Source organism: Lutjanus erythropterus, chromosome 6 (genome assembly GCF_056507025.1).
Source record: "Lutjanus erythropterus isolate fLutEry1 chromosome 6, fLutEry1.hap2, whole genome shotgun sequence".
Taxonomy (NCBI): Eukaryota; Metazoa; Chordata; class Actinopteri; order Lutjaniformes; family Lutjanidae; genus Lutjanus; species Lutjanus erythropterus.
The window spans coordinates 11,300,103-11,323,665 of record NC_139322.1 but is presented as its reverse complement, the minus strand read 5'-3'; the positions used below and the strand labels follow the sequence as shown (position 1 = coordinate 11,323,665).

Sequence of the window (23,563 nt, the reverse complement as noted above, 5' to 3'; positions counted from 1 at the left end):
CGGCTTTATGTATTCATGCTTCCTTTGACATACTAAAAATCATTGTGCCAAAACTAAAGCCTGACCAGTATATCAGCCCAATACTGGCCTATCAGAGATATGTTGTATGTCTGCATATAGGTTGTCTGATATGCATCTAAATTAAAACTTAAAAAAACATACTGCAACAATTTTTTTACTCCCTAATATCGGTATCTATCGGCATATGGCATATAGCTTTGAGCTTGCAAACTGCAACCAACTCACCCTCCCCTCCCCTTCCAAGGAGGACCAACAGTGGCCACAAAATTCACAAAAAAAAATAATGCAAGATTAGATATAAACAGCTCATTCTATGGTGAAAATACAATAATTCTTATTTTTCAGGTGATTATATATGAATTAAAACATACTTATAAATATTCAGTTTCATTTGTGACATTCTACCAATAATTCAAAGTGAATCTTGCACATGGGACCTGGCACAAATTTGAAGTATCTGCACTTTACTTAAGAATTCCCATTAATTTACATTTATTTGACAGCTATAGCTGCAACATATCATCATACCTTAACAACAGAATAGGTTATGACAGGTGTACCTGATTGTTGTGGTGTTGGACCTTCATCATCATGGGGTTAACGTTATGAAATTGTCGCAGTTTGGTTATGTTTAGACACCAAAACTACTTGGTCAGGTTTAAGAAAAGATCATGGTTTTGGTTTTATTTTAACCACTGATTTCTGTATATAAGTTCAAATGAATCAGTTTTGACTTTTGCTTTACACGGGACACAAAGAGTTAACTCCAAAGTGAAAGTCTGAATCTGTTTGTGAATTATCAAAATATTGTGTGTGACTGTTTTGAACGGATGAATAATTTAAGTCATTTGTCTCACAATAATTCCAAAGATTTCATGGTCCCAGTTTCTCAACTACTAACATGCTAGTTAACCATTAGTTAATATTAATCAAATTTTATTGAGTTGCTAATGATTAATTAATGAAAATATAAATGAGGACTGATTCAGGAAACACTGACACTGACTGACTAAGCACTTCCCTAACAATTCCTAATGGAGGACTATATAGTAGATAATGATGAGTTACTAGAGCACAGAGCAGGAGATCCTATATTAATGAATAATTAGGTAAAGGCTCACGAATATCTGTGGATTGATTATGCCGTTTATGAATGTTTCTTGATTGTGATTGAGGGCACAAAACTAGCAACAACTCATTAATTACTGGTTAGCTAGCATGTTGATTCTTCATTCATTTATCATTTGTTCCTGGGTAACTACTAAATTTTCGTGTTCCTTATTTAAAACAGAAACGAATACATTTGTGTTTTAAGGTAAAAGTTGGATTGTTATGTCAAACACTGAATCAAAATAGCCAGTTTAGGCAAATAATCCAACAGTAATATAAAAAATAAAAATAACAGGTTCCAGAGAGAAGACTACCCACCCATAAGCCATGGACTGTTTATCTGATTTTCAGATAATGTTTTCTAAGGATATAAATAAACGTATTGATCCACTCACTTAAGCAATTTTCGTTCATCTGAAAAAAGAAGTCAATATGCACCTTGCAGGGACGTGATAAGAATGGATCATTTAAGCATACATCTGTAATAATAATGGCATTGTTCTTCTTCTGAACGGCTCCACCATGTATCTTGTACTGCGGGAGCTCGAGGCCAGGCACTAAGGGTCTGTAATCATGCAGTGCAGAATATAAGAATATAAAGTTTGACCTGCGGTGGGATGATGTGACCTGGAATAAGATCACAAATTTTATCTTCTCTCACATATTTCCTCTGAGTGGTAGATGAGTCAGAATCTTTGATCTTGTGTTATTATTTTCTTCACAACGCTCATAATATAGATAATTTTTTTAGCTAATTAAAAATACTGAAAACATGACTTTGTGTTCCGAAATATCTGAACGCCCGTAGCCATGGTAAATGTGTCGCTGTTATATGCACAACACTTTTCATGTCAGTGAGGCCAAGTAAAACATTTCAGCTCTTCATCTACACATGCAAATGATATCTTATTATTAAATGCATATAGATTCCCCCATACTTGCTAAAACATTTCCATAAATTCATACTGAATTTTTATGACTGTACAAAAGCAATGCCCCCGGTGAAACAACTCTTACAGATCCCCAAGACACTGAAAATATATTTTACTGTAGTCGAGAACTTGAAGAGTGAATAAAGAATCTTTTTTTTTTCCAAAAGTGGGAGTTAAATTTATAGGCACCATGGGGGGATTTCAGGGAATGTATTTTACTGTAAGAGAGATAGTCTGTAGTCTTTACAACACACATTTCATTTCCTGATTTTTTAATTGCCGTGCCCTTGGCGACCTGTTCATAATATCTGGCGGCCCATGGGAGGGTCACAACCCAGCCTTTGGAAAGCTGTAAAGAACCAAACCACCAACGAAGATGCCTGTTGTTTAATTGCAGTTTAATAGGAGAGATGTGTTGCACTTTGAGCTCTCACATGATAGTGTCCAGTGCCATCTAGTGGCGAGAAGATGATAATAAACAGTCTGTGGCTGTGTGCTGTGGGTTTGACTCGTTATTTTATATCAGTCCCTCAGGAGAATTACTTTTTATTCAGCCACTGAAGAAACAAACTGGAACAATATTCGTTTATAGACCCATTACAATAATTGTAGTGGAACGAACACAGGTATTTATGGATGATTTATGAACAAAGGCCATTAGAGCTACATTTGTCACATAATGTAATAATAATAATGTACATAAAATAGCCATTAGAATACCAAATGTTGCTCTGCAGATGTATAACAAAAGTCCATCAAACTCATCCAAAGCAGATTTTTTTATCAATAATATCCTGTACACTGTATGTCCTGTTGTAGAGCATATGCAGAGAGGTTTTTCAATGTCACATGTTCAAAATGAAACAATATCCATCATAGTATCGAAAGTACCAAAGTTATAATAAAAAAAATGGTTTAAGTGCTCATTTAAGACCTCGGTTCAGTCTTCAATGTCCTCCCTGAAATTTGGCTTGCAGCAAAAAAAGACAGTGTTCGGTGACTTCTTCTGTACCAGCACCAGGACTGAGTCAGATTACTTTGAAATGTAGTCAGATACTCTAAACAAATTAGATTGCAATTTTTGTAATTAATCCATTGGATTACCAAAAAAATGTTGTCTAATCTTAAACATTTTGCTTTACTTCAAAATCAAACACTGCAACTTATACTAAAACTGGATGGAGCCGCAAAAACTGGAGGTCCGCAGATATTCTTTTTTTTTTCTTTTTAAGTGCCTCAAAAAAATTTCAATGCAAATAAAATGCATTTTTAGCATTTGTTTTTTTTTTTGTGGAACAATTGTCTTTGAAATCCTGCATGACACTCCTGTATGTTGTTTAACATTAAAAATGTTTTGTAATTTTAAAATTGACATATATCAAAGATGTAATTAAGTAATCCTTGACAATTTAACTATAATCTAATTACATGTTTTTTAGAATTTAATCTGGGCTGATTATAATGACCTGCTTTTTGTAAATTGATTATATACTGTAATCCTGATTACTTGTAATACATTACCCAACCCTGACCAGTAACATGTTAAATTTTTTTTAATGCCCTATTTGATAGATACAGGACTTTTTTCTTTTGCCACAGTATCAAAGGAGGTACCAAGTATCGTCTTTTCAAACTTCTGTATCGAAGTTTAAAAGTCTGATATCGTGACAACTCAACTGTGCAGTGTCATCTTTCTACATCCACCGAAATAAAATTGCTTTCAGCGGGTTCATCCATCTGTTTCATGCGCCGTTTTGTTATCCTGGCTCATTTTAAGTTGTACTGCCTCTTCACAAGTCCTCATCTCTGCAGCCTCACTCTGCCTCCGCTCCTCGTCCAGCTTCCTGTAGTTGTAGTAATGCATGATGAAGAAAAATATGCCTGGCGTCAGCATAAACACTCCGCATGCGTAGTACATGTATTTGTAGTCTCCGAAAATATCAACCAGAGCTCCTGAAAGAGAAGATGCACAATTCATTGGCTTCATGGCTAAAATTGATCATTCCCACTAACTGTAAATCAAGTCACAGTTGCAATATCTGTCAAAATAATTGCAGTATAATTTTTCTTGTTGTGGTTGTTTTGGATATTTGCATCCAAGTGGAACAGCCAATGTGGCTATTTACACACAGGTGTATATAGCCGAGCATGGCAGAGACAGGCATTTTTTGCCCAGCGTGTAAATAGCCATATGGCGTAGAGAGAAGTCTCTAGCTGCTGTGTGCCTATTCTCACCTGGGTGCAAACAGACACTCCTTTTTTCACCATATCCTGCAGCATTAATCGGCATTAATAATCTGAAATAAAAAATCTTTAACACACCTGAGAGTGGAGGTCCGAGGAGAACTGGTCCACACTCGATAATGGTGACCAGCCCAACTGCAGTGGAGAAACGATGAGCTCCGACGAGGTCCATCAGAACTTCAAATAGCAGTGCAGAAAGCATCCCGAACGCCAAACCAAAGAAGACAGAATAAATAACCAGACCGGAATATCCAGAGGCCAGTGGGCATAAAAGGTGGCACACACCATTGTAGGAGACTGCAAAACTGAAAAAGTACTGGATCCGTGGCCTTACCCACTTGGTGTTGCCTATGAGGCCAGTTGCTGGTCTGACAAACATGTCCGCCAGAGCAAAAATAGAGAGCAAGAAAGCTGCTGAATATTCATCAATCCCTTGATGTTTGGCATATGGAGCCAGGAAAACCACAGGCGCGAAGAAGCCAAAAAACATGACCACGTTACCAATGAGATAAATGAGGAAGCCCCGGTGTCTGAAGAGTGAGAAATCTATGAATTTGTGCACACAGCCCTGACTCTTGCTCTCATCTTGGATTTCTTCCGTCAGGAGGTTATCTGACTGTGCAGTGGCGTCGGCGGCGGCAGCTTCCTCGGCGGCCGCCCCGTTACACTCTGGTGGGTCAATCTTCGGTTTGTGTTGGGTGTTTTTGTTGACTGGTCTCATCAAAGAACCAGCAACACAGCAGTGCAAAACAATGGCTCCCAGGACAAGGAAGCTGCCTTGCCAGCCAAAAGAATCAAACAGAAACTGGTTGAGAGGAGCCAGAGTGAAAAGAATGACAGGACTTCCTGTCATGGCGAGCCCGTTCGCCAGTGGCCTTTTCACCTGGAAGTAGGTGCCGATGATGGTCAGGGCGGGCTGAAGGTTGAAGGCGAGGCCAAGACCTGTTGAAATAATAAAATGGTCAATTAGCATACCATAAATAATGAATTTTACCTCATCATATCACTGTAAAATCTAAAAAGTTGAGCTTTCTTTAAAACATTGTCTTGAAAAAGGTAAGTAATTATCAGTCATAAGATATATTTACTTTATATGTATTTGTTAAGTTTACTTAAAATTGTGAAAAATGGCAAATGAAATTAACATGTTTATTCTATAGTGCAGTAAAACCTGTGATGCTGATGGTTCAGTAAAATTAAAATTGAAAGACAGATGAAAAAAAACATTGATCAACTGCATTTATATCAATTACATGAACTGCAGGTCTTTATCAGAATGATCTGTTTGCATTAGTGTCACACTTTGTCTCAGGAGGAATTCTGGTTTCACTTTCAATTACAAACTACATCATAAAACTAAACAATAAAACCACCATGTCTAGCTTGAGGGGGTAGGACAATGGCATTTTTAACTGCTCCAGTAATTCAATATTAATATTCAATTATGTTTCAATAATGAACTAAAATGTTGATTGAAATAGACTGCGGAGCACTAACATTAATTGCAGTTTTATGAATTACTCGCTCGTGTGAAGAGTTTTTTTTTAAGTAAATTCAAACTATTTGCATTATTATTAGACATGATTAGTTGATTAATTGATTAGCTGATCGTTACAAAAATTATTTGTAAATATTTTGATGATCAATTAGTGTCAGCAGAACAAAACAGAGATACAGAGATTTAAACATTTTGAGCAGTATGGCTCAGAAGGTGACAAAACAACTGTTCAGGTTGGTGTCTTTGGCCAGTTTACTGACATAATAATTAGGTTTTGAAGCCTGAATGAAATGTTTTGGGTGAGTTATGACCTTTTGGAGTTTTGAGAGGAAAAACAAATTACTAGATTTCTGAGGAAAATACTTTACTTTTTACTCCACTGCATTCATCTCACAGTTTTAGTTACTGGTTACCTTTCAGATTGCAGTCATTTGTTTATTTTGAATGTTTGTGATAACCTGAAGGAGTGAGTGCACCTTCGTGGGTGGAGACATTCTCAGAATTCTTGAACTACATAAACCATTTAAATCCGTCTTGGATTAGCTGGAAAACACATTGTCACGAAGCTGAAAACAGGGCTGCTAATTCTTCCACCACTGTACCTTGGCTTTAATAAAACTATTTTCACACAATTTGTACAAATTATTTATTAATTAATTGAGAAATCATTCTGCAGATTAACCAGTGTTGATAATAATTGTTAGTTGCAGTCCTACTGATAATTTCTGACAATATATTTTACTCCTAAATCCACAGTGTCAAAACCATTATGTAATTCTAAGGTAAAATCAGGCACTTCTCTCATGTACAGCTCTTTTTCTGCATGTGCCAGGAGCATCTCTATTAGATTAAAGTTTAAAGTCTGTGAGGTTTGTTTGCTCGCTGTCAGTATCATGGTCATGTGGTCTGGGCATGCATGACCACATGTGGTAATTCATCCGATTTAGTGAGACGTTTCAAAAAAATACGGTCTAATCAAAGTCTATGCATTGTTCTGATAGCACCATTTTAACATGGCAGGGATATTCCACTGTGGTTTGAGTATAGATTTACACACTGCACAGAATGGTCCATGTTAACCCCACACAGGGGCACAAACAGTAGTAGTAAATTGGCCCTACTAATCAGAAAAACTCCTCCTTACAGCCTCCTGTGTCAGCCAGTCACAGCCAGGCGACTTAAAACAAACATGACAAAGAGCAGCGGCAACCTTACTTGTAAAATTGCTCCAAATCTAAATGAGCTCTGGTTTATCTAACATATGATTAGAAATTGAAAAATTAAAAACATTCACCTCCAATGACTCCAATGCAAAGGTACAGATGGATGATACTTGTGCCAAAAGAGGCGAGCACCATGCCGGTGCTAACCATGACCCCACCGACCATGACCACAGGTCTGCTGCCATACCGGTTGACGAGTATACTGCTCACAGGTCCTGCACAGAGGAGAGAAATGGCTCACTTTTTTTTTTTTTTGGGTACTTTCTTCCACTGGAAGGTTACAGCACTGAGACTAAATCTGCCACTGACCTCCTGCATACATAGAAGCGAGCATGACAGAGGAGATCCAGGCAATCTGACTGTAGGAAACTGAAAAATACTCCTGTATCTCCTTAAAGTAGATGGTGAGGGACTTGGGAAAGGCATAGGAGAATCCTATGGAGATGAAAGCGCCGATGACGACAGCCCAGCCCCAGCCGCCGTCTGGTGGGGTGTAGCCTAGATTGGTTGCTGCTGGAGGGGGCATGTTCCTTTTTTCACCGGCTGGGTTAGTGGGAACAGGTAAAAAAAAAAAGAAGAAGAAGCGAACAGAGTCGAAATCAAGTTCACATTTTCAAAGCGATAGTGCTTATCACAAAAAGCGGACCCTCATACATACATTCCACAGGTCACAAGAGCTCACCTCTCTGCACAGTCCTCGAAAGCGTGTCGCCCAGGCTATGAACCCTGCCGTTGTACTAGGCTGTGCATGTCTCCCTCAGAAAGACCCTGCTCTAAGGCCTTTGATCTCATCACGTGGGCTTGCACGATAAATACAAGTGAACAACAACCCTGCTACAGACTGTGATCTGAGGACATACAAAACCTAAAGTCAACACCAGGCCAGGATAACCACGCAGGAGTAAAAATACAACCATCTGTTTCTCATCTGTTTATAAGTTCTCTGTGCTCCTGCTGAGGCCCTTTGTGCTCCGTCTGCTTGTACAGGTGCGAGGGCGGGTCGAATCATATACCCGCTGTCATATGGCAAATATCACTAATAACAAGGTTGGAGCATCTGTTTTTGGTTAATATAGTGAACTTAATACCTGACTTTTCAAGGTATTTGCTGCAAAAGTCATGCTAATCCACTAATGACATAAAGTAGCCCTGCTCATTCATTTCTAATATCACCTGCAATGATAGATAGATAGATAGATAGATAGATAGATAGATAGATAGATAGATAGATAGATAGATAGACAGACAGACAAGTGGTTCTTGTTCTTCAAGCTAGTCCCATAGAATTAACAGAGCCCCTGAAAACTGCAGACAGCACAAATCTGTGTCTTTAAGTTAACATCTTTCATGCAGGAAACTGAACTTAAAGATTTGACCCTTTGAGGTTGCTGTAGCTGGTCAGTATGGGGTGTTAAAGCCACAGTAGCAGACTGGGTTAGCAGCTTTTTAACAGCTATTAATTCATTTCCACAAAGCAGAGGACTAATATGACTGAAAGTCTGAGCACACATGTTGTTTAATGTTAAGCACGTGGCGGTAAATGCATCTGTATTTGTTAAGAAAATATTACTGCGACTGTGATGCTAAATTCTATTAACGCATCAATAGAAATTCCCATAATACATTAGTGTACAGCTAGCAGACTAAACAATAGTTATTTATAAAAATGAAAAATTGATTCAGCAAACAAAAAATCCGTTTAGGAATCGTAAAAAAAAAAAAAAGAATCACAATACTTAAGAGAATCATTTTTTTCTCTCACCCCTGTTAGTTAGTTACTTACTTACTTACTTACTTACTTACTTACTTACTTACTTACTTAGTTAGTTGTGCACAAGACGTTGTTATCTGTATCTGTTCAGCCTACAAAATTATCTGTCTCTTTAGAGGACCAGAGGTGGGCGTGGGTTATCAGAAGTCACTTAAAATCAGGCAAATATTTTTATTTTCTAATCTAATATTCATTGGCAATGGAATTATTGTGTCTACAAAGCATCAAATTGTTTTCATATTGGCATATAATTAATTATTAAATATATTCCCACATCCTCATACTGTACTTTTCATCTATCTCATCTCTTTCTATTTGCAGCTAAACTACAATTTATGAAAATACATAGAATATACAGAAAATCTACAGTAAAGATATACAAGTATATACAAATGTCTTTAAATTGAGAGGAATAATATTGGTACTTTAAATCAGTGATTGTTTATGGTAGGTATTCATTAACAACATATCCCCTGTGTCTAAGCCACAGATGTACCATCAAAGCCTCATGGGACCTGTGGTCTTTTATCTTCATTTAAAATGATGAGGCACTCAAATTTAATTAGTGGAGACCCATTTAGTTTGGAGAATGAACAGAAAACCCCAGTGTCGTGATCCAGCTATTTAGAATAAATGATCATAAAACGCTCCACGAGAAATTACAGATGAATAATTTGTCTTTGTTAAATGGGGACATGATTAAATATTACAAACCAACAGTGATGGAAAAGTACTCAATTACTGTACCTAGGTGCAAGTTTGAGGTACTCGTAATGCATTTCTTTTTTTGGTTCGAGTGCTATAAGTGGTTGCAGCAGTAACATTGTTCATATTTGGATCATGATTACAGGCCTACACTAAACATTATGCTTGTTTTATTTTTTCTTTTCTTTTCTTTCTCTTACCTACATTATAATGTTTGAGCTCTCATTTTATCTAGCTATAGTGGAAATTATTCTGTGGTGGTCCACAGGAAAACACCTTATACTGTATAATCCAAAAATATAATGTGCATTACTGCATTCTGCTCAATGACTACATTTACTTTTGTTGTTTTAAGTATATTTTGATGCGTATATTTTGTTCCTTAAATTTTTGAATGCATGAATTTTACTCGTAACACAGTATTTCTACATTGCCGTATTGCTAGACTTTTACTTAAGTAAAAGATAGAAAACCTCAATATCACGTTTCAGATTTTTAAAAAGACTAATAAAATATATCCCCCATGTGATGAAAAGTCACTACAATGAGAAACTTTCTCAAAATAATGACTTAGTGTCTGAAAAAATGACTGAATATCTATTTTAAAAAGTTTTCTTCTGAGATACTAACTCATTATTTTTACATACTAAGTCATTATTTTGAGACATTATGCCATTATTTCAAGATAAGTCACTAGGTTGAGAAGGTTTCTCATTATTTTTATTCTCATTCTAATCATACAAGGTCTTTTTTTGTCATTGCACTGGTAGACACTGACTTCCATTCCTAAGAGAGACTATCTTTAAACACTGGTGCGCGTGTTCAGGTTTGTTCCACTAACAGCAGGCTCGGAAAAAGCAGCGGAGTGAGACGTCTTGCCGCGGTCACAGATGGGAGGCTTCACGGCTGACCACGCCCCCTCGAGTCACGCTCGTTCAGCTGCTGCTGTTACCAAACTGCACATTCACAGTTTGCATGAATATAACTTTGTCTTACCAAATACAGGGATCTGAGGAAGCGAGGTAAAGTTTGCTGTGCGTTAGATGTTTCTGTCCATCGTTTGTTTTAAACTCATCGGCGAACTATTTCTGTTTATGTTACTCAACCGCTTGTGTAACACGTGAATTTCTGGCTTGCGACGTTAGCTAGGGTTGTCTGCACTAAATTAAATTAGTTTCCTGTTTAGCCAGAAGCAAGTTCGCCGTCGTGGTGGGTTCGGTGTGTTTCCGGATGCTGTCAAACGTGAGAACACGTCTGGTCTCGGGTTTGACCAGATTGCCCGCTTGTGTGAATTCAAGGACGACAATAAAAGCAACGCCTGCTGCCTTCTGCAGGCATCAACACCGGACCTTCAGCTCTGAATCCGCGGCTGTGCAGGTAAACTTCTCTCTGTGTCACCACATTACAGTCTACACACACAACGGGTCCTGAACCTATTAATGGCTAATTCACTTAATTAGCTAAATTTCTAAATACAGCACCATTCATTGGGGAAGACTAAGCTGTTTGCAGCCATCAATAAATGCTCTACTCTTTCCTACATACATTTCTTATAGCCAGGTTTGTCTAACATAACCAAGGATCTGTTTTTATTACCTGTAGTCAATTAACGCGAGATTTAGTCCGTCAGTTTGGCAAAGTAATTGTTGGCATACTCTCGCGAGATTTGTTGTTTGTTTATCGTACACCCAATGTAATAGTACAAACGTTATCACAAGTATGTTTGAACTTTTTTTTTATGATTAAGTGTATTTATATACACATATGTAGTGTGTGTCATCAGTGTACTAAAATTAAATAATACTAATACTGATCTCTACCCTAATTCTGCAGTACTTAAAGTGGTATATGTTACAGGGTTGTATAAACTAGTTGTCACACCCAGAGCAATTGTATTGTAAAATGTATGATAAGAGGTCCAATTAATTCATGGTAAATAGGTAATTACCAAGCAATACATTGAAATTTCTAAGAAGTTACCCCCAAATTACGTTCAGATTATCCCCAAATTTAATAGTAAGTATGTGATAATTAGCAAGTGTCATTTTCATGCAAGAAGGTCTTAACAACCATTTAAAATATTTTAACTTTCTTTTAGATTAACACCAAATTTAACCAAAAGTTCATGGTAAATATGTGATAATTAGCAAGTAGTACTACTACGTGCCTGAAAATAACTAGTGAATTTTCATATACTTACCATTGATGAAATTTGGAGGTAATTTGTCGGTAAAGTCAAAGAAATGACAAATATGTCGCATTGTAGTTACCACAAACTACATCAAAATGGTACTTCCTAATTATAACATAATTACTCATGAAATTTGGGGTAACTTAGAGGTAATTTGTGGGTAATTTTTAAGAAATTTCAAATATATTACTTAATAATTACAACCTATGTATCATGCAATTATGGAACTTGGTTAGGGTTAGGGAAAAATAATGTTTGTTAAAATAATATCTTTCCCTGGATCTTTCGCCTGTCTGGGGTTCCCTTCTAGATTCAAGTTGGTCGTTGAATGAAACGTGTCCTGCCAACTCGGTGTCTGTGCAAAGATGCTAAATGGAGAAAGAAGACCTCTCACTCTGTCGTTAGGATTTTAGTGGGAGAAAAGTAGTTGATTGCGTAGCTTAGTTGTTACTTTTGCCGCGGCTGCTAGTTACATTTTAAGCGGACCTCCTGCAGCCAAATGACGTTTATGAGGAGATCATGTGCTCGCACTATCAGACAGTTAGCCGCTAGCTAGGTGGCACATGCGTAACTTGCTCCAAGTTTCTAAACGATAAAGCTAGATGATAGCTAACAACACGTGTCCCCGCTGAAGTTGGCTAACTTTGACACAAATATCACATCGATATTTGAAGCGCGTCACCTGAAAAGCTCCGAGTCTGGACCGCCGGAGTGCGTAGTGCTGTGCAGCAGCTCGTCTCCTCCTGAAGCTGATGTTAACAGCGGCAAAAGTGACATCTGTCATCAATATTATGTGCAGTAGAGGATATCAGATATCCTTAACCCAGCTTTTAAGGTCAGAAGGGACTCACCATTAGTGTTTGAATATAAGCAGGCTTGGCAGGGTTACTGAGTCTATTCTAATACAATTACTACTCTTCTACCACTCTGTGCTCCTGTAATACAGTCAATTTCTCAATTGTGGGAGTAATAAATCGTATCTTATCTGATCTTATCTTATCAATTAACTGTAAATATATATATATACACACACATATGCATATATTTATATGTATATGTATATAGAGTCAGTAAACGGTTCCAAGTATCACACTATTAAAGTAATGTAATTTTAACACCAAATTAAAATTATGACTTATTATGTCATAATTTCACATTTTCATATAATTTGACTTTCGACTTACCCACTTTAATCTCATAAGTATTGTCTTAACCTGAGTTTTTTATATCTATCATACATTACTTTCATCTATTGTTTTTGAACGAATTAATGAATTCGCTTTCATGCACTACCTGTAATCTAAACAAGATAATAAACAAATAATGCAATAATAGTAATAGTCATAATAAAATAATAATTAAAAATCTTGCACACTGGTCCTTTAAATACTTAGAGAACCAGTGTGTAGATGTGGCATCCAGCGGTGAGCTTGCAGATTCCAAACAGCTCGACTCGCTCTTCCCTTCCAAGAGTGTAGAAGAAGAAGAAAGTGGCCGTACACTTATGCTCATACCTATAGTTTTGCAAAATACAAAAGCCTGTATCCACAGCCAGTGTTTGGTTTGTCCGTTCTGGGCTACTGTAGATGACATGGTGGCGCAATATAGCAAAATAGACAAGCAATATAAATAAAAACTGACCTTAGAATATTCCATTTCTGACATATTATGCCAATAAATCCCAGTAAATCTTACACACTAGACCTTGTTTATTTTCATTAACTTAGTTTTCTTGATGTTTTTTTAGTGTCTATAAGTTTTCATTTGGTTTGTGTAATACAAAATATAGCTCTTATGTTTATAATACCTCATTTTAGTTTTCATTCTATTTACTTTAGTACTTTGTCAGGGGTGTATTCAAGCAGAACTGGACAGGGTGACGATTGAAATATTTGCATGCAAATCCAGTAAATATTGACATGGTCGTCCGTAAATGTCTGAAAGTGTCTTTCATAAAAGCATTAAGTTGTTAAAGTGGCTATTCAACATCTTAATCATGAAATGAAGACAATTATCATTTATTACCTGCTTCACCTGTTTCTTCCACCCGTTTCAGGTGCTGTATGACGGACTTTGTCCCATATGTGTGACGGAGATCCGGTTCCTCCAGTTTCTGCAGAGAAACAAGCCTGGAAAAGTAGATTTTGTTGATATCTCCAAGCCAGGCTACGATGGAGCGAAATACAAGGACGTCAGCTACGAGATGGCCATGGATCAAATGCATGTGATTGATGAGAAAGGCGAGGTAACGTTACATTACCCTAACTTACATAAAACTCTAATATTCTGTAGGTCAGATCATCGTTTTGGAAGACTTTTGCAGATCACCCTAACTGTATGACAGTTAGCTAACCTCCTGTGTGCTGGCAGGTTCACCGAGGCGTTCCAGCGTTTGCAGTCATGTACAGTGCAGTGGGCCTCGGCTGGCTGGGTCGCTTGATGATGTTTCCACCCGTTAGACCATTCATGGACAAGTCCTACGACGTCTTTGCCAGGAACCGCTTAAAGTGGACTGGACGTGGGGACGAGTGCAACTCGGGACGCTGTGAAAGGAAAACACAATGACTCTTGACCACAGAACAAAACAAAATATGTTTAATAAGTGAATTGATTGTGAAGATGAACTGAATAAGGGAGCTGAAGGGAAATATTGGCAGCCTGATTAAATGTAAATGTCGTGAAACCGTGATTTGATGCAGAAGTTCTTCACTTGTGAGACTGTAAGAGTGAATAAAACTACTTCAGTCAGGTCAGTTAAAGTAATGAGAACAAGGTTCTTTAATCTACCGGAAATGCAGATAGATGTAAATATTAAAATGTCCTCTATAAAGTTAATTGCCACATTAACATGCAAAGATATATGACTAAAAAGTTATTTTAAAAAGTTTTAAAAAGCAGTTTAAAAGCAGCTCATTCTGAATACTAACGCCATTTGTCAGGACAGCGGTTCTGACAAATGAAAGATGAACAGACAAAAAGAAATTTTGCATGCTGGGGGAAAAAAAAGCCTAACCATGACAAACATGACGGTGCAGAGAAACAGCCCGCACAAGAAAGACAGGAGAGTAATGGCGTATTGAATAGAAGACTGTCATACTATGACAAATACACAGTACAGAGAAAATCACTGAAGCAAACTGCAGTCAATTTCCTGCTTCACACAGCGTCTCAGACTAAAGTTCATTCAGAAGCACACGGAGGACTGAACTGTCAGGAAGCTGCCACTAGATGTCACTGTAACTCCAAAATAATATCAGCTGTGACTGAGACTATATGGCACCATGATCATTGACTGAGTGCCTTTTCCTTATAAAGTTAACAGATATGAGCAGAAATGATGTATTCAGGAGATTCCTACTTGTATAACTGAGTGAAATCATTATTTAGTGTGTATGCCAATAAAAGAAACTCAAAAAACAGTGACTCAACTGTCAGGATGTTTTTTTTTTCCAGTTTTTGTAAGTTTTTCCTGTGAAATACAGACACTCAAGAGTTTTCAGTCTCATAGGAGCCTCTCCTGTTGTGAGCGTGTTTAATCAACAACACAATGCCAATACAGAACATTATGTTCTTGTCAAAGGGTGTATGAGACGTGGGACAGGACAGTGATGTTTACAAAACATATGACATACATGTGCTACGAGGCAAGTGCATTCCACTTTACAAATATTGTGTTTTGCTTTTCCACAGCAGCAGTCTATATGACTAAAATGCATGTGAAATGAGACTTGAAATTACAACCTGCGTATTTCCAGGCAATTATTTACGGAAAAAAAAACAAAAAAAAACATTTCTTATTAGTGAAATGTTATTGAGTAGATTGGATATGCAGTTTTGGGGAACAGTAAAGTAGTTTAACTAAAAAGTGTTTCATTGCTCACTTCCCTTTTCACTGTAATACAGTGTAGTTACACAACATTTTAGTGCCTTTTCTTGACAAAGCTTGGTGTTGTCCAGGCCTGCTGGTACCCTGTTTGTACCTTGTAATTACTCAATATGGGTAATTTTAAAAAGTACTTGGTCTAATTAAGGTCTAGAACCCCCCCCCCCCCCCACACACACACACACACACACCTTAAAGGCAAATACCCTTTTACTTCCTGTGCCTGTACAAGTCTCTTCATACCTCATGTGTATAAAATATTTGCACTGTAACTTGTGGGCTGTAACCTAAAGCTTTAACATATTTCATAGCGTGCATGTTGTGGTCTCTGCTCTGCACAGTTTCTAAGAATTGCTGACCGGTTTCACAGCTCTGTCTGTTTTGGAGGGAGGTGTGTGTTTGCGTTGTGTTGTGATGTAAGAAGCAGCTAACTTCAGCTCACCGAGACCCTTAAGACCCTTACCCCCCCCCCCCTTTTTAATTTTAGACATGTGCTTCCAGTCAGCAGTCACAACACATGACTTTAAGCCTGCGTGGTCTTACGAGTCATTGGTCAAGCTTGTTCAGCCTCCCCCGGCCCAGCTCAACCAATGAGATTAAAGCACCGCAGAAGAGAAGGGTTGAATTAAGTACCAAAACACTGAAGCAATACTGTTTCTGACAGTTTGTCAAAAGTGGTTTACTGGATGTCAAAGAAGAGGAAAGTGGTTGAAGAGGAGTTGTGAAGACAAGAAGAAGTGGGTGTTGTGTTTCAGGTAAATCTTCAGCGAATGCTTTCATCAGACATTTTCTGTCAAGGTTAGAGTGGCTATAAGCTACTTTGGTTCATGACCTTCCTCCACTTAAGTGAAAAACAGCCGTAGTAGATGTTTGACTATCGCAAACCCAGGCTGTTACTGTTTGCCTGTCTCTTTCTGAAGCCACCACAGAAAGTGTTTCTACACACAAAGTAATAAGGTGCACTCATTTTTTGCTAAAGACATGAGAGCAACTAAGGACAAAGCTCTCTGTGCTCACAGGTTTCTGTGTCACATTGCAAACATACATGTATTGGCAGAGTGTAGAGCGTAACTTACAGGCCATGTAGGCTGGTGTGTTTGCTTTGAGGTTTCATGTTACATTTACAAGGAGACACAGTGGGCTACTAGGAAACAGTGGAACATAATATTTGTACACAATCAGCCCACCCTGAACTGTTTATAGAAGTGACAATGTGCCTGTGAACATACAGTGCCTGTAAAAAGTATTCACCCCATTGGGTGTTTTCCCTTTTTATTGCTTTTATAAATGGAATTATTGTCAATATGATTTGGATTTTTTGACAACAGTTATCTTAACCATGATTCAATTTATAAAGCATCCAAGGTGGTGAATATTTTTTGACATACCAGACTCACCTGTGGACACTTTAATGTTTATCTGAAGCTTATTCTCCTTGTTTTACAAGGTAATTCATTAGTTATCACATCAATCATAATACACATATTTATGCTAGTTGGTTTGCAAGATCAGGACATGTAAAAAAAAAAATCACATTTATGTTCCCCTTAGGATTAATTGTAAAAACCTTGATCCTATGATTATTCATAAAGCATCCAGTCAAACTTTCAAATGACCATATTACCTAAAGTAGAAACAACCAACTTCTTTGCTTTAACTTATCATTACGAAGTACATGTTGATCTCATGTGTAATAGCTGTAGAATAATGGCACTGTCCACATTTAGATTGGTTCCCTATAAAGCCAAAATCATGCTTTCCAAGTATGCAAGGGTCTACTAGTGTCTGTGTGATGTATATTTCATCATCAGAGGGTACACGCTTCTGTGGACATCTGCGTTCCCAGCAATTTGTTGTGACCACACAGACTCGTCTGCTCGATCTGCTTTGCATGTGTGCAACGTACCTTTGACACGGACTCCAGAAAGTAGTTTTAACCAAAGTAGTAGATGTCTGTTGTTTCTGCAGCCGTGCGTGTCCATTCAGAACTATGATGGAGCCCTAAGCGTTCCTTCCACTATGAAAAATCTGTCTGCCATGATTTTTCCAGTGATCCAGTGTTGTGCCCAGGTGTTGTTTGTGACCAAAAGTTGTTTGCTGTCACTTTTCCATAAGATTCCAAGTAGGCCTGCCTGCAACAATGACATTTTCTTCAGACTCAGCTGTACTTTGATTAGTGATAATTAGCAAATTTTAGAATGCTAACGTGCTAAAGATTGTGAACATGATCAACTCAGCCTGATAACTCAACACGCTAACTGTCTGAGAACATGTTACCATGCTGACTTTAGCATTTCACTCAAAGCATGAAGCCAAAATGCAGCCTCAAAGAGCTGCTAGCACTTTCAGTCTTGTTCTAATCTACTTGTTTTGTGTGTTTTCCCAGGTTCCTGTTGAAAATGCTGCTGCTGCCTCAAGCTATGAAAGCTTGAGTGACATTTGAACTTTGATTGATTGCAGCTCGCAACATCAGGTCAAGCATGGGTCACTACCTCAGCACCGACTTGTGCTCAAATTCTGTGAACAAGACCTTGAGGTCATACTGCAAAATTAGGTACCTAATGAGTCTTCGCAGAAAGTATCCTCGCCTGGCTAAAGCACCGCTCTGCCTGGACCTCCACAAAAATTCACTGCCGTCACCTCCTCATCCCTCCAGATTTACAAGAAAAGCTGCTTTTAAAAAAATAAACCATAGTGATACAAGCTCTACTTCCTACCTCAAAGATTTTACCAAAGAGGTGAAATATCTCCAGTTCGTGCGTTTTTACTCATCCTCCAACAGGGATACATTCAAAGCTGAGGCTCCAATTGGGGTCTTAGAGGAGGCTCAGAACAGTTTTAACTGGAGTTCACTGGGAGGACGCCTTGGTCAATCATTTAATCGATTGTCCAGACACATTAATATTTACTTCAAAAGAAAGGACATTGTACCTCTAGCTGAAAACACATGTCTTGTTGTCACAACTCCAGATTATCTTGGCAGGTCACAGAGGCGTAGTCACGGTCAACGTGCAGCAAGAGAGCGAAGAATATCGGAAGGCAAAGACACAGTGCAGACTTTAAAATGCAAAGAGGAACAGGGGAGCTCGGAAACTGGTCCGTCAGCACAGGGAAATTCTGGGCTGCAGCTATTTCACATCAGCTCTTTGGCAACAACATTTGGTGAGAGCTATAGTTATGTTGCTAATCACATTAACTCAGTCTTCTTTCGTGGTTTGACAAAAGTTCAAGCACAGGAGAATGTGGAAACCTTGTCTTCCATCAGAGGGACAAACAGGAGGCACAAAAGGAGAAAAATGCAAAACACAAACATCATAAACTCTCAAGAGGCTGAAGTGTCTCAAATAAAACTGGGTGCTGATCAGGCGGCAGTGGAACCTACCAATATCTCCAGCAGCTGGGAGGAGAGCTACCGTCACTTTGCAAGACACATCAATAAATACTTTGGTGCTAAGGTTACAGATGAAGTTCTCATGGAAAAGAATGACACTTACAAAAAACACTTTGCAACACAATCTACCTCACAACCCCAACCTGCCAAGCAAGAACAACCTGGAGGCCTCTTCCACAGCAGCCGTAACGCCACTAACTTTGGGGAGAACTATTTCCACATGGCCGGTCACATCAATCAGTATTTTAACAGTCAAAGTGAATTGGATGAGGACATTAATAGAAGTGTCCTGATAGAAATGGACCCTGGATCTGCTACTTCTGAGAAGACTGTTTCCTTTTTGGACTGCCTTCGCCACCCAACGAGTGCCATCCCTCACTTGCTGGGCTCTTATCTAAGTCTGGGCCCACTGACCCCGACTGCCATGACAGCAGAGGCAATATTGAGTAAAAAAGTGAGTTGAGGTTACGTGTTTAGTGATGCCACATTGATCAACGTTAGCAGCCAACATGCTGAGACAAAGAAACACAATGCTTTTTACACAAAGAAGGAAATAACTTAATATTTACATGTCCTCAGTGTATTTTATGTGCTTTCACACCTTTATGTAGAACTGCCTACTTGTGATCAGATCACCAAGGACAGATGTTGCATGAGTTCTCAATATTTGCCCAGTTTTATTCTCCAAGCTGGTACAGCATTGCTATTCAAAATACAATTACATTTTATTTATCTGAATTATTGCTCAGGTCACATACATTTTGCAAAAAAATGTTGGTACTATTACAGAGGTTAAAACATCAAATTAAATGAAACGGTGGTTAAAAAAATGTTTATAGGTCATTTCTGTTTGTGTGTTCTCAGTTTTTCTTGAGTCGGAGGCAGTCGGAGGAAATGACACGGGCGCTGATCGTCAGTCTGGCACAGGCTTCGTCCCCAGAGGCTTTGATTGCCTGCGTGGAGGCACTCAATGAACACCTTATCCGTTACCCATCATGCAAAGGTTTAATGTGGCAGGTCAGTGTGAAGTAAAACCATCACATTTACAAATGTTTAACAGACTGAACTGAGATCAGTGAACTCTAAAAGATGTTTCTGTCTCCAGGAAAAAACTGCAGTCACATTGTTGAGAAAGAGACGGACTTACAGAGACAACCAGGTTCTTCAGGGCGCCTTAAGAGAGACCTTGGCTCTGATTGGCTACATGGATCCAGTCAAAGGTCGTGGCATCAGAGTGCTCTCAATTGATGGTGGTGGCACAAGGTAATTGTAAGAAAACTGATTATTAATTAATGATGGCCCTTTAACACAGAGTCCACGCTGTACACAGAACTAGAGCTGCATCTTAATGCAAAAAAATGCAACCAAGGGTTGGTACACACAAGTATGCCACATTAAATAGACACATTTTGGATCAAAGGAGTAATCATTTACCAGAACAGTTGCTGAATAATTTTCTGTCAACTAATCATTTATCAACTGATTGTTCCAGCTCAGTCCAGAAGCCTGTTTAAGATGGTCTCTGTCCTGAGTTCTGTAGGCAACTACATACAGCATAATGATAACCAAATCCCAGTGTAACACTCAGGTAAAAGTTCAGCTCGTCATGATGTGTTTATTCTTCTTCATGTCATCAAGATTTTTTTGTCTTTTCCTCTTTCAGAGGTGTGGTGCCTCTGCAGGTGTTAAAGCTGCTGGAAGCTGAGACAGGCAAGAAGATCCACCAGCTGTTTGACTACATCTGCGGAGTGAGCACAGGTGACACAGAGCAGAACTGAAAGTTACTAAATATAACGATATAATGCTTTCTAAACTCCATGCTTCTCCGCGTGAGTCTATAATTTCTCGTCTCACTCTCTGCATGTGTTCCTGAAAGGCGCTGTTCTTGCCTTCATGCTGGGTCTGGCCCATTTTTCTCTCGAGGAGTGTGCTGACATGTATCGTCGGTTTGGATCTGAGGTTTTTCGGCAGAACCCGCTCGTCGGCACCGTGAAGATGGGCTGGAGTCACTCTTACTACAACACTGAGACCTGGGAATCAATATTACAGTAGGCACAGAATAGATTCTAACAATACAATAACAAGTGCTCTAATGAAAAAAGTTAATTCTCAACACGTTAATAAGACAAGGACACAATCTGGTCTGATGGAATTTTCTGTTTTTATCTTATATAGGGAAAAGCTTGGACATAAAGTACTTATTAAAACAGCCAGAGATGAGTTGAGTCCCAAGGTAAGAATACTGCAATCACCATCAGGCTCACGGCACTGATAACATAGAATACAATCAGCCCCTGTTTTTGTTTCAAGCATTATCTATTCAGTTTGCACAGGTTGTGTTAACTTTTTCACAGAGGGTGTTGTTGGTGTCTGCTCAGGTTTCAGCAGTCAGTGCAGTGGTAAACTGGGGTACCAGTCCAAAGGCCTTCGTCTTCCGCAACTACAACCACAAGCCTGGCTCTCTGAGCCGCTATGCAGGAGCCTCAGGCTGCCAGATGTGGCAGGCAGTGCGAGCATCATCAGCTGCTCCAGGATACTTCCAGGAGTTCCCCTTACAGAGTGACATTCATCAGGTAAGAAACTGCTGTCTGTTCTGCATGTAAGGTTTTCACTAAAGACACGTTTATATGCGAGTGGGCTGAAAATAATTTAGGTGGAGAGGAGCTGAACCTTATGTTTCACTTGATAAAAAAGCAAGACTCTGCAAAACTCCCACTCAGCTGTTAGCAGAAAGCAGTGACATACTTTACAGTGCTGATACCCTCCCCTCTCCATCAGGCCTACATCAGGTCATGTTGGAAAACAATTTTATGAGGGCTTGGTAAAATAGCATTTTGATGCATACCTTGGCCCAAAACTGTATTGTTCTAATTTGAATTCTTAAGGAACACTATTGAGAAGCTGCAGAATTACATAAAATCTAAAAAAAAAAACCTCAGTAAGAGAAAAATTTCAAAATCCTTTCCCCTTGCAACTAAAAGTCTATTCTTTGTAGGATGGAGGAATTATCCTGAACAACCCCTGTGCCTTGGCTGTTCACGAGAGCCGTCTATTGTGGCCCAACCAGCCCTTCCAGTGTGTGCTGTCCCTTGGCACTGGTCGCTATGACAACGCTAAGAGGGCACCTGCCACGTCCACCAGTCTGAGGGCCAAAATCAGCAACCTGATCAGCAGTGCCACCGACACTGAGGGGGTCCACACCCTTCTGGACGAGCTGCTGGCTCCAGATGTGTACTTTCGTTTTAATCCCATGTTGAGTGCTGTGGTCAACCTGGATGAGAGTCGTCCACAGGCCCTGGATCAGCTGCTGAGAGACACCCAGAACTACCTGGAGAGGAACCGGCCCAAACTGGCCCGGCTCTGTTTGGTGCTCGGAGCAGAGCGCTCAGCTGTGAGCAGAACTAAGGACTGGATGAGTGAGAGGGCCTGGGAGGTGAAGCAGAGATGGGTGTGAGTTGGTGCAGTGTGCATACATGTAGACACATATACAGGCTGCGGACAAAAACCTCTAAAGTACAGCCACTCTGAAGTTAACACTACTTTAGTGAAGTGTTTAGTCTGTTTGTTGTTGAGACCTTAAAGGCGCAGGTGTAAATTTTTAGCCATTCTATGAATGTAATATCTATGGATGGCAATAAGTCTGTCGGTTGGTCCGCAACTTTGGTCCAGACTGATTTATCTCAACAACCACTGGATGGATTTCCATGAATTTTTGTACAAACACTCATTATAACCAAAGGACTCCCAGCCAAACTCCAGCTACAACTACAGATATCCAGTAGTCATTTTTGAGGGAACAGTCTTTAAAAAATGACCCCAAAACAGATTTGTTTTGCCATGAAACTTTTATTGAAGCCTGACAGTGTCCCATTCATTTGTCCTGTGGACACGGCGTGTCAGCTTTGAGCCAACATGTTGGTCAACTGGTCAGTTTATTTTTGGTGTGTTTTATTCATTGCCCGTCCAACAAATCTGCAGTGTGCTAAATCATGTTAGCCAATGATTGGCTGCAAAGTTACACAGTAATTCATGTGAATGATTCTGGATATTTGAAAGAAGTTGCAGCAGATGGCTAAGCTGATGAATTAGATGAGGGCTACAGACACTACAATAATTCTGACAGAAAACTTCACAGGTCTTTGACGCGTTTGGCACATAGGAGAGGTTTCCCTTCAGGACTTTCTGCCAGAAAGTTGCTTTCTGGTGTTCATATGCATGATCTGTGGTTCCCAGTTCAAAGGTTGTATGGCTGAATTACTCCCATTTTACCACTTTTACTTTAGCAGTACTGATAACTTAAGTTTTACATTGTTTGTTGATCAGAGCTGAGCAGGTAAACTCGAGCTGCTGGCAAGTGGCGGAGGGGTGGGTAGAGGTATAGGCGGGGGCTGTTTTGCATACTTAAAGATCTGTGCATACTAAATAAGGCAAAGCTATAGACTTACACCAAAGCCATTTTAAGTAATAAAGGAACTTTTTCATTGAAGAAACCTTTGAGCATTTACTTTTTACGAACAGATCAGAGAACAGAGATTACTTTTAGGGGTTTAATCAGTAGCAGAAGAGGAACTTTAAGCTATCTACTGATTACCAG

General features: G+C 39.0%; 3 protein-coding genes across 5 annotated transcripts; 2 read left to right on the top strand and 1 right to left on the bottom strand.

Moving 5' to 3' along the window:
• Nucleotides 1-3,446: 3,446 nt before the first annotated feature.
• On the bottom strand, nt 3,447-12,526 carry LOC146324929 (monocarboxylate transporter 2-like). Of its 3 annotated transcripts, none has more exons than XM_084720580.1 (5): nt 12,378-12,526; nt 7,338-7,571; nt 7,100-7,243; nt 4,386-5,249; nt 3,447-4,016 (listed from the first exon to the last, which is right to left on the bottom strand). In XM_084720580.1, exons 2-5 carry the CDS (start codon nt 7,552-7,554, stop codon nt 3,793-3,795), a joined length of 1,449 nt encoding a protein of 482 aa, XP_084576706.1. In that variant the 5' UTR covers nt 7,555-7,571; nt 12,378-12,526; the 3' UTR covers nt 3,447-3,792. The 3 variants fall into 3 exon arrangements, with proteins under 3 accessions (XP_084576706.1, XP_084576707.1, XP_084576705.1); XM_084720581.1 differs by lacking the exon at nt 12,378-12,526 and adding an exon at nt 7,687-7,871; XM_084720579.1 differs by lacking the exon at nt 12,378-12,526 and adding an exon at nt 7,711-7,870.
• On the top strand, nt 10,386-15,114 carry LOC146324928 (uncharacterized). The gene is made up of 4 exons (XM_084720582.1): nt 10,386-10,526; nt 10,691-10,881; nt 13,752-13,940; nt 14,066-15,114. The coding sequence occupies exons 2-4, from the start codon at nt 10,735-10,737 to the stop codon at nt 14,258-14,260; spliced, it is 531 nt and encodes a 176-aa protein (XP_084576708.1). The 5' UTR covers nt 10,386-10,526; nt 10,691-10,734; the 3' UTR covers nt 14,261-15,114.
• A 1,030-nt stretch (nt 15,115-16,144) lies between these two features.
• On the top strand, nt 16,145-22,432 carry LOC146324927 (calcium-independent phospholipase A2-gamma-like). Its single transcript, XM_084720578.1, has 9 exons — nt 16,145-16,333; nt 17,965-19,423; nt 19,834-19,986; nt 20,075-20,232; nt 20,633-20,727; nt 20,846-21,017; nt 21,145-21,202; nt 21,348-21,542; nt 21,965-22,432. Exons 2-9 carry the CDS (start codon nt 18,059-18,061, stop codon nt 22,421-22,423), a joined length of 2,655 nt encoding a protein of 884 aa, XP_084576704.1. The 5' UTR covers nt 16,145-16,333; nt 17,965-18,058; the 3' UTR covers nt 22,424-22,432.
• Nucleotides 22,433-23,563: the final 1,131 nt, after the last annotated feature.